General features: G+C 52.0%; 1 protein-coding gene across 1 annotated transcript in view; it reads left to right on the top strand.

The window, feature by feature from the left end:
• Nucleotides 1-11,339, top strand: part of NPHP4 (nephrocystin 4) — an 86,428-nt gene that overhangs the window by 9,426 nt on the left and 65,663 nt on the right. The window contains exons 3-4 of the mRNA XM_012807295.2: nt 8,246-8,418; nt 9,431-9,495. Of these exons, the coding sequence (XP_012662749.2) occupies nt 8,246-8,418; nt 9,431-9,495 (238 nt within the window). The remainder of the gene's footprint in view (nt 1-8,245; nt 8,419-9,430; nt 9,496-11,339) is intronic.

The raw sequence follows: 11,339 nt of genomic DNA, 5'->3' as shown, positions 1-11,339 counted from the left end.
CTCCTCTCTCCTCCTCTCCCCTCTTCTCCTTTCCTCTCCTCTCCTCTCCCCTCCTCTTCTCTCTCCTCCTCTCTCCTCCTCTCCCGTTCTCTCCCCTCCCCTCCTCTCTTCTCCTCTCTTCTCCTCTCTCTTCCCTCTTTTCCTCTCCCCTCCTCTCCCCTCCTCTTCTCTTTCCTTCTCTCTCCTCCTCTCCTGTCCTCTCCTCTCCCCTCCTCTCCTTTCTTCTCCTCTCTCCTACTCTTCTCTCTCCTCCTCTCCCCTCCTCTTCTCTCTCCTCCTCTCTCTTCTTTTCCCTTCCCCTCCCCTCCTCTCCTCTTCTCTCCCTTCCCCTCATTTCTTCCCTTTTTCTTTCCCTACTCCCTTCCTTGCTTTTTCTTTCTGATGGGGAAATTGAGATTTAGTAAAGTGACTTGCCCAGGTGGAAGGGGGCAGACCCTGGACTCACATCTTCCGCCTCTGTCTCCAGACTGAGCACGTGGACGGTGCTGGTTAAGTGGTGTGCTTTGCTCAAACAGCTCTGCAGCTGCCGCCCACAGGCAGGTCTCTCTGTGTCTGTGCACTTGTACCGGTTCTACAAGTGTGTTTTCAGACCTGCTCTCTGCTGGCCGTGGAGCTGGGAGCCAGGGTGTCGGTGGTCCTCACCTCACAGTTGGGGTGACATAGTAATAAAATAATTGCACTTCGTGGTGAGTTTTTAGAAAGGATGGCTGTGGAGACCTGCTCAGGCAGGGTGGTGAAGAAGACTTCTCTGTGAAGCTGCCGTTTGAGCTGAGACCTGAGAAAGAAGCTGCCCCATGACTGGCAGGAATGGGGATGCTCAACACGGAGCAGAGGGAGCTGCAGGGGTCAGGGGTGGGGGAGAGCTCGGGGCCGGCACTGCAGCAGGTGGGACTGGCAAGGTGGCTGGGCAGTGTCTCATTGGCTGGGTCCTATAGGGCCAGGGATACTGGGGTTTTACTCTAAGAGCCAGGATGTCATGGAGTTATTCCTAGGCCTAGCCGAACCTGAGTGGGGCCACATCTGGACACAGTAGGTCTGCAGATGACAGAGGTGATTGAGAAGACACAGGCTGTTGTGATTTTCTCTTTCTTGAGTATAGAGAGCGAGGCCCAAGGACCTGGTGTTGAGTTAGTTTGTGCGATGAATAATAGTGGTAGTGACAGTGGCCATCCTTGAGATGCTACTCTGGGTTGGCATGCCAGGGTGCACCTTTTCTGCTGGGGACCGCTCTGGGCACAGTTGGTGCCACTGCCTCAGGCTGGCTGTGAACATGCAGCTTCCCTCTGTGGCCGTCATGCATTGGGACTGTGTGTCTTGGCATGGTCGATTCTGTTGCCTAACTTCACATGGGTGGTGGGGTGGTGATGCCCCCAAAGGCCAGGAAGATTAAACAAAGCCTGGCAAAGTGCATGTCAAGGAAACTAAAATGTGTCCAACGTTAAGGTTGTCAAACAGCTTATGCAAATACCTCTTAAAGGTCTCTCCGGCCATCCGCGTGGGAGAGAAAAGATTCCACATTGTAAATTGTGTGTGTGACCCTGGGCAACCCCTACAGCTGCTGCAGGATGGGTAATAAATCACCGAGTGCCTTGGTCACGGTGAGAAGAGGCTCCTTGTGGGTTTTGTGGACAGTGGTGGGGCCTCAGCTGGCTTTGGCACGGCCTTCTCGGGTAGGGGCTCTGTGTGACTTTATCTGTGTCATGTGTGTAGCACAGGGCCGAAGGGAGCCCAATGAGCTCTTGGGCTCCGTAGATCCTCTTTCCTCAGCCTCCCAAGTAGCTGGGACTATAAGCTCCCACCGCAACGCCTGGCTAGTTTCTCTCTCTCTCTCTCTTTTTTAAGAGACAGAGTCTCACTTTGTTACCCTCAGTAGAGTGCTGTAGCATCACAGCTCACAGCAACCTCCAGCTCTTGGGCTTAGGCAATTCTTCTGCCTAAGCCTCCCGGGGAGCTGAGACCACAGGTACCCGCCATAACACCCGACTATTTTTTGTTGCAGTTTGGCTGGGGCCGGGTTTGAACCTGCCACCCTCGGTATATGGGGCCCTACTCACTGAGCCAGAGGCACCACCTTAGTTTTTCTCTTTTTAGTAGAGACGAGGCCTCTCCCAGTCTAGGATTACAGGTGGGAGCCTCTGTGCTTGGCCAAGGCCAGTGTTCTTATGTCTTCATTTTAAAGAGGAGGAGCCTGAGGTACGTGGACGTGGAGGGGCTCTGCCAGGCTGTGAGGGGGTGGGTGGGCCCAAGCGGCTGCTCCTGCTGGGTCCAAGTGCACAACTCTCCATTGCTCTGTGACCTCCTGATCCTAGGAGCTCCAGATTTCTGTTTTGGAAGTGTGCCAGGGAATAGGGGAGAAGGGGACTGTGCTCTGAGACCAGCACAGCGACGCTTCCCAGGCACTGACGTTCCACCGTGAGTCCGCCCTGACTTGAGCTTTCCCTTGGGAGCGGGATTCCTCCCACAGGCGTCTGTCCTGTGCTCACTGTAGGTAGTCACAGCCCAGTAGCTGGTGGCCTCCAGGTCGGAGGCACAGAGCCTTCCATCACCCAACTCTCTGGGCTGCACAGTGATGGTCCCTGCGGGGTACAGGGGCCATCCCAGGACAGTCCTCAGAGCTGGGGCTTCCCCTTCTGTCAGCCAGGCTGTAAGTTCCTGCCGCTGCAGAAATTGAGTGGCATGTTTCTCTGCAGCCTGGCAGCTGTGCGTCCTGGAGCCTTTGCAGTTCATGATTCAGATCTCAGGAAAGCTAAGATGTGCCCATTTTTCTGAGCCTGGAATACCTGTGCTGGTGGCTCTAATGACGACTGTCTATCAGAGCTGCTCAGCTCAGCCTTGGCCAACTGTCTGGGTGTGTGTGCCATTGAGGCCAGAGGTGAGGAATACAGTCCTTAAAGCTTCCAGAAAAATCAGCACCCATCAGCCTTGTAGCTACTGAAGTCTTGAGAGTGATGCTAAAGCCCTGGGTGGCCCAGGGAACTTGCTTCTCCAGCTGCGATGCCTAGAGCGGGCAGTAGGGGCCAGTGGTGCACCAGGAACGAGCCTGAGCCGCCCAGCCAGTCCCTTACTGAGCTTTCTCCTCCTGTCTCCTCGACATCCCAAACACTGAACCAGGTTTTAGTTGAAGAGAATCCCCCTTGCTGCACGTGTGTGTGCTTGTGCATACCATACAGGCTCCAACATGCACACGTGTATGGCACACGTGTGGCTGGAGTGCAGAGCGCTCCCATGCACGGCACACGCATCCGTGAGCCTGAGGGTGCAGGGCGTGACCACATCACACCTGCTGATTGCTGTCCCCACACACCTGGGGGAGGTAGAGATGCGTAAAATACCATTTGGTCTTTTTAGAGGTGATGCTGAGATTTGGCAAAGATCTTTTCTAGTTTTACTAATTGCCTACGTTTTTCTGGTTTTACCTGACAGTGTAGTGGGGTCTGATTTGGCACAGTGTTGGGGCATTGTGGCTGTCCAGCCATCACTCACGTAGACCCCCAAGTCCACCTCGCGTGCTCTGGCCCTCAGGCCTCTCTGGCCTCGGCTCTGAGCTCAGCCTCTGTGTCCTCTGGTGGAGAAGAATTGTTTTCTTTTCCTCTGAGACAGTTAATAATTTGTTCAACCTCTGAAAAAGGGTCTTTAAAAAAATAATCCTGGAGGCCGACGTACAGTGCAGTTCCTTTATTCTCTTTTTGAGATGGGCATAATTCTTCCTCAGGTTTTTTCCTTAACTCTCTATGGCCCCGATTTGGCGGCATGCTTATTTTTCCTCCTGTATTTGAGGAGAGTGACTGGGGGAGGCTGGGTGCTTCCTGACAGGCAGCCTGAACCCAAAGCAAGTGCATCTCTCCTGCCAGGGTGCACCAGCCCCAAATGTGTTAAAATACTAGGGTCAGGCACCCTCCCTCCCCGAGTGACACAGGTGATGAGGCTGCTTTCCCCCTGGAACCAAAGCAACGAGAAAGCGACTTTGGAAGGGCTCTTATTTGTCAGGGTAATGAGAGCGGTGCACTTTCCTCCTTCAAAGTGGATGCTGTCAGGGAGCATCAGTGAATCCAGACCAAGCCCTGCTGACCCACTTGATGATCAGCCGGGTTCTGGGTGTGCGGTTCACCCTTGCTGTAGAGGCTTGCTGCCTCTCCTGTGTTCTTCTGCTCAGTGGAGGGAGGGCACGTCCTGAAGGTAAATAGTCACAGCAAAAGCAGGAAGCAGCTCCATGTCCGAGAGCCTCTCCATGCAGAGGGTCTCCTGGGAGGCCAGCGCTGCCGGGCCAGGCTCTCTGTCCTTCGGTCCGTAGCCCTGGAGGGCTGCTTTCCTCTCTGGCTCCACAGAAACCACTCCGGGGGCTTGGAACCTGAGATGGGGAAGATGGAAGAAACTGGGTTCTAGAAGGAGAGATTACTCCCCTCTGACATGTCTCCAGGATCGTAGGGAGACTGAGCTGCCAGTCCTCTGGGGATGATGGAAGGCTGTAACTCGGGCAGTTTTGATGTTGTGTTTTCCTGACAGCAGTGTGGGATATTTCTTTCCTTGTGTTCTAATTGGCTCTGGTGACTTTTCTAAATAAGGCTCTGGCCATGAGCACTGGTGGGCGTGGCTCCCGTCCTGGCTGTCACTTTCTCCCTGTGGGGCTCCAGGACAGTTATGAAAACTCTTTGATGCTGAATTCATTTGTCTGCACATGAGGGATCATAATAATAATTGTCTCATAAGGATCTCTTGAGTATTAAGTAATACGGTTTCATAGATAGGTGCTGGGGGCGGTAGGGATTCACCCAGCAGATGCCGTGAGCACCTGCTGTGTGAATCTGCCGTGAGCACCTGCTGTGTGCCAGTCCCCGCTCAGGAACTGGATGCACAAAGATGGGTAAGGTGGTGTGTAATCCTCTCAGCCAAGGTTAATGTTGGCATCTTTACTCCAGAGAAGGGCTTTTCAGCCTTGGCACTACTGACATTTTAGGCCAGATAATTTTCTGGTCTGGGGCCGTCCCTGTCCCTATCGTGTGACCTGTGCTGTGGATAAGGAGGGCTTCTCCCCGTCCCTGTCCCTATCGTGTGACCTGTGCTGTGGACCATGGAGGGCCTCTCCCCGTCACTGTCTTTGTTGGAGAGTGCACCGCGAGGCTGAGTTGTTAGGTAGAAACGGCATCAAGTATTTGTGAATTATTTGCCTTCCCGAAGATACTGTATTAAAGATGTATCGTAACAGACTTCTTTGGGAAGTCCCACTTCAGTTTCTGCTCAGTTCTTCCCTGGCCTCGTCACCCAGTGTCGTGTGGGGAGCCCCACGTCCCGTAGGTGCCAGACCGAGCAGCCGTGCAGCCGGGAGACTCTGGCTGCAGCCTTTTCCTATAGACATGTCATCAGAGGCCCAATTCTGATTCTGTCACTGCGAGTGAAGAATGGAAACTTGGCCTTGAGGCAAAATTGTGTCCATGTTCTGAAGATGAAGGCATTAAGACTGGGACATTTAAATGATTTATTAATCTGTTTACCCTGCCAGGGAGGAAGCTGGCCCAGTGTGGATGGGTGAGCTGTGATGTAGAGGTGACCGAGGGCGCGTCTCCTCTCTTCCTTCCTCTGCAGGTGATTTGATGGGCTTGACTTAACCTTTTAATCATGCAGGCTCAGTTGATGCAGAGAACGCGCCTCTCAGATGTATGGCGTTGGTGTTAATTAAACTTGCCTGGACCGAGGGCGTGTTTACAAGTATTACTACATTGAGTGCTGTCTGGAATTTTGGCTGAGCCCACTTTTGTGCCAGTAAGGTAGGAATTGGGTGGCCAGGTACCGGTGACTAGACTGAATGTTACTTTGTGAGGAGGGCCAGGGCATGGCAGGGCAATTTCTGTTTGTGTTTTTTGTACCTGGAAGGCTTTTCGCTCCCCGAGACTCTCAGAACAGCCCACTGTGGAGCGGGGTTTGCATTTTCATACCTGCCTCAGTCTGTCCTCCATAAGGCCTTTGAGCCTTGAACTTCCTGAAGGCTGGGTTTGTGTTTTCCAGGTTCTTTATAGATTCTTTAGCATTGTGCTGTTCCCACGCTGCTGGTACTAAATGATTATTGGAAAAGAGCGTACCTCCTTGTCACTCACTGCCGATGCGGTTCCTGCCACTGACTCCTCTGATGGACGATGGGGTCTGTAGATTGTGAGACAAAGCCAGGGGGCTCTGGTATTGTTACTGTTTCCAAAATAATTGGTTTTGGCAGGAAACAAAAGGAAATGGCATAGCCATCAATTTGCCCTTGGGACACGACCAGAGCAGCTGGTCCTACTGCCTTCAGGTAGAGTAATTTCCAGATGGCTTTTAGTCCAGGGTTGGGGGTATCATTGCCATATTAGAGTTTGAAATGCTTGTTTTATTGCAAAAGAAACAGCAGGTAGTGTTCATAAAGCTGATACGCCCAGGTGTAAAAGTGAAAGGTGAGATGGTGACCAACTCGACTTCAGTGGGGCTTTTCGAAAACAGTTCTGAGTCTTGGAAACAGAAACATAATTCTCTCTTAGTCCAACCACCTGTCAGCTGTAAGTGGTCATTATTTCATCATTTTGCAATAAAAGATAATAGAATAACGATTTATATCTCATGGCTGATGTTTTACTGTGTCTCTCTGTTACCCTGGGCTGACGGGCTATGATTACTGTAAACGTTCTCTCAGTGACACCGTGGTGATGGCTCATTAACAGGAGGGTTATTCCAAGTTTAAATCACACTGGGAGACCTGCCTTGGCCTGCCTCACCTCTCTTTGTTCTTTGACCCCCCCCCCCGGCTTGGGTATTGGGCTCTTAGGGCCCTCTGAGTCTCGGCCCAAGTTTAGCAGTTCTGAGCATCTCTGGCAGGAATTCCCTCAGATAAGGAACCCCCCCCCCCCAGCAGCCCTTTCTGTCTCCTGTGTCTTCTGCAGTTACGTGCATCCATTTAAATAAAGACCACTGCACTGAATTTATTTAGTGAACAGACAAGCAGCAGCAGAGAGAAGGTTCTTTCCTTCCCGGGTGGAGCTTGACACCTGTGGACCTGGATCCGTCCACCCCTGGGGACTGGCAGGAAGGCAGAGCCACAGGTCTGGGAATAGAAAGGTCAGAAACGGAAAACCTTTTAGATCCATTTGGATATCATCTACTTGGCTTAGATCCCAAGATCCCAAGAGATCTGTTAATAAAATGATCTCAAGGCGATTTTTTTTAATTAGATCATACTTGTGTACATTAATTCTATCATAGGATACAGTGTGTTGCTTCCATATGCAGTTTAGAAAACTCTCATCCAACTGGCTAACATAGCCATCATGTCTTTCTCATAATTGTTGTGTTAAGACATTTATATTCGACCTTTAGACAAATTCACATGTACCCTAATAGGATAAATCATAGGCGTGATCCCCACAATATCATTCTCTTCACCCACCCCCCCTTCTCTCCCCTTTCCCTGTAGTCTTGGACTCCATTTGGATTATAGCTTCTCAAGGCGATTTTTGGCATAAAGAGCTATTATTTGGGCTCTGAACTGGGGAGAATTACTTACGAGCTAAAGAAATCGAGGAATTCTTCTTAGTTTAAACAGTGAGCTGAGATGGAACTTGATGATAGCTGCTCATAGAGTGGGGTTCGGGTGAGGACCTGCACGTTGTGACTGAGGCGTGAGGTGACGTGTGGAGTTCGGGTGAGGACTGGCTGGTTGTGATTGAGGCGTCTGTGTTGCGTGTGAGGTGACGTGTGGAGTTCGGGTGAGGACTGGCTGGTGGTGATTGAGGCATCTGGGTTGCGTGTGAGGTGACGTGTGGAGCATGCTTGTGTTTGTTGTGGGGCCTTGTCATGTCTCGGGCTGATCTAACTGTGTTCCTGCCTGATGTCACCCACCCCTGGAGGTGGGGTGCATAGCCATTCCAGCCCTTTTCTGCTCCAGAGTACTTGGGGTCTGTTTTTTTTTTTTTTTTTTTTGGTGGAACTCCTAGGGAATAGCAAGTTCCTGGGGCAGAAGCAAATTGTCTGGTGTCCTGGATGTCGGGTGCTCTGGAACGAAAGGCTCCAACTCCCACTCTGAGTGCAGAGTGAGTTATTTGAGCGTGCTTATTGCCCTTGCACCTGGAAGGGCATTGGGCGGAGAGTCCTGATGCTTGTGGCCTGCAGGTGAAGACGGACCGTGGGTGCGGGAGGTGCCCCGTCATCTCCCGAGTGTCCTCCCCACAGGCGGCGAGCGTCCCCCTCGCTGACTCCCTCTTCACTCTCCCTCGCTTCTGCCTTGCAGCCCCTGTATTTTCACACGTCCTTAAACCACCCTACTATTGTGGCTGTGGTGGAAGTGGTCGCCGAGGGCAAGAAACGGGATGGGACCCTCCAGACACTGTCATGCGGGTTTGGGATTCTTCGGATCTTCAGCAACAATTTGGAATCTCCTACCTCTGCTTCCCAGGACAAACGGTACCCACCTTGTTTACTCTGTCTGGAGTCCCCGGCGTCTCTCTGCGGTGATTAACCGCTCATCTCTTGGCAACAATGGAGGGCCTTATGTTTGTCATCTTAAGTCGTATCACAGCAGCATCCTGGGGTATGTTTGCCATCTCCCAGTGAGCTGAGGGTTCGTTCTTTAGGCCACAGTGAGGACTAGCTTTGGCTCTGAGCCTTCGAGTTGGTGCAGGGTGGGCGTGGCTTTGGTTCCGGGCTGTCACTTGCTCCCTGTGGGGCTCTAGGCAAGTCCCTGAAGACATAGGAGGGGTCATAATAATATGTGCTTATGAGGCTTGCTGAAGTATTAATATGGTCTTCTCAGACAGGCGCCCAGGGGCGGTGGGTGTTCACTGACAGACGCTGTGTGCCAGGCTCCACTCAGGAGCTGGGTGTCCAAAGATGGGTGAGGTGGTGTATAATCCTCTCAGCCAAGGTTAATGTCAGCATCATTTCTCCAGATTGGGGTTTTCAACCTTGGCACCACTGATACTTTGGGAAGGACAATTCTTTGCTGTTAGAACTGTCCTAGGTATTGCAGGATATTAAGCAGCATCCCTGGCCTCTCCCTACCAAATGCTGGAAATACCTGCTGCTGGGTTATGACAGCCAAAACCATCTCCAGACATTACCAGATATCCCCTAGGGTCAGGGACATTCCTAATTGAGAACCACTGCTTCAGATACACAACCATGGAAATTCTTCAAACATTGTCTTTCTTGGGACATTTTAGAGTTTTTAAAAATTCCCTTGGCATTGGTTTTGAGCTCCTTGGTTCTTGGGCTGCCTTGGGACAGGGCTGTACCTGTGCCAGGCACGCTTGGCCAGGGGCACTGGGTGCTGGGAGGCTGGTGCGCTCCTCAGCCACCCCTTTTTATCCAGGGGATGGGATTGGTGGTGTCGGAAGTCATAGTGGGCGTGGTGGTGCTGGGGTTTCCACCTGCTTTCCATGCAGAAGCTGACGCGCGTCCTGGTCCTGTCTTCCAGGTTGCGGCTGTACCACGGCACCCCCAGAGCCCTCCTGCACCCGCTTCTCCAGGACCCTGCAGAGCGTAAGAGCCGGGCTGGCCGCGGTGCCCTTGCCGATCTCATGACTCCCCTGAGTATTCTCCAGTTTGCCCCGTCTCCTCTTGTTGGTGTGAACCACTGTGAGCTTAGCTAACTTAGTTAATAGCTTGGGGCAGCCGTATCATGGCCTTGGATTTGTGGCATAATTTAAAGAACTGAAATGCTCCAGCCTGGAAGGAAAGTGTTGCTTTGTAAACGTGAGCAGGGGAGGCCTGTGGTAGCCACTGGGGGCAGGGGTTGGCCTCCCTGCCTCTGGGAGAACAGCTCTGCCGGCGGATGAAGTAGCAGCCGAGTGGCCTGGCCACCACTGTCCTGCAGAGCCTCTGGCCACTGGTCATTTCTAGTGCAGTGAGGCTGTCCCCTTCTGTGAGGCCGAGATCAGTCCTCTCAGAGAGCCAGAGGGCAGCACGGTCAGATGGGAGGGTTTGTGGGGCTCATTCTGCTGCTCCTACCTGGAAGGTGACAGGAGGGGTGCTTGGTGGCGGGGGGGCGAGCAATGGGCTGGAGGGACATCAGAGAGGCCTGGAGCAGAGGCCGTGCTTGCCCCAGGGACTGGGTGGGGTGTGGTTGGAGGAGGATCTGTCGGGGAGGGTGGCTTTCTGTGTCTTCGAGGTGAGATGTTGCCACCCCCCTTGAAGGGGACTCTGTGTGCCACATGGCCTGTGTTAAAAGCCAACTCCCTCCATGTAAACATAAAGGAGGTAAAGGGTAAAGTGGATGGAGCTGGAACATACTCTCCTGAGCAGAGTTTCTCAAGAATGGAAGACAAAATATCCAATGTACTCAGTACTTTTATGAAACCAATTTATATTTACTCACACTTTCTTATGTCAGATAGATCACGACTATAGCCTGGGATGAAGGAGAGAAATGGAGGGGGAAGAAGGAGAGGGGGGAGGTTTGATAGAGGGGGGGTAAACAGTGGAACCACACCTATGGAGCATATTGCAAGGGTACAAGTCAAATCTATTAAGTATAGAACATAAATGTCTTAACACAATAATCAAGTAAAGGAGGCAAAAGCTATCTTCATTAGTTTGACGTAAGCACTCCAAATTGTATAAAAAAATCAACACACTGTACCCCACATATACATAAATGTGTTCATGATCTATGTGTATATGACTTAATAAAAGGAAAAAGGCCAACTCCCCCACTGACTTGGTGAAAATCTGGTGATAGGGCAACAATTAGAAACTTAACTGGTTTTCTTTATAAAGATCAGCATTTCGGTTATTGGCAAATTTCGGTATTCATTTGCCAGGATTTCCTCCTCTGAAGTATCCTCAGGAGCAGGCCTTTTTACAGTGTACGCAGCCACCACGTTTATTCTGCACTGCAGCTCTGGGGCGCGTGCGAATGTCGACGTGGAAGGTGTGGACGTGTCAGGAGAGGGCGTGAGAAGGAACCAGCTGTGTGTGGGGACATTTGCTCCTCCTTTTGGGTGGCATTGCCCAACACTGGCTGGTTGTGATATGTGCACATGACTCAGAATTCATAAGGTGTGTAGTGTAAAAGATCAGGGTCCTGAGGTCTCTTTCACCCACACCTTCCTGGCCACCCGGTGAGGTTCTCTCTGAGTCCCCATTTCCAGGGTCTTTATGTGGCAGGGAGCAGGTGCGTGTATCTGGATCCTCGTATGGCAGGGAGCAGGTGTGCATATCTGGGCCCTGGTATGGCAGGGAGCAGGTGTGCGTATCTGGGTCTGTGTATGACAGGGAGCAGGTGCACGTATCTGGGCCCTATGCAGGGAGCAGGTGCGCGTATCTGGGCCCTCGTATGGCAGGGAGCAGGTGCGCGTATCTGGAGCCTCGTATGGCAGGGAGCA

This window comes from Otolemur garnettii, unplaced genomic scaffold (assembly GCF_000181295.1).
Source record: "Otolemur garnettii isolate 467f Iridium unplaced genomic scaffold, OtoGar3 scaffold00067, whole genome shotgun sequence".
Classification (NCBI taxonomy): domain Eukaryota; kingdom Metazoa; phylum Chordata; class Mammalia; order Primates; family Galagidae; genus Otolemur; species Otolemur garnettii.
The sequence above is the reverse complement of the archived record's forward strand: the minus strand, read 5'-3'. Positions and strand labels throughout refer to the sequence as shown.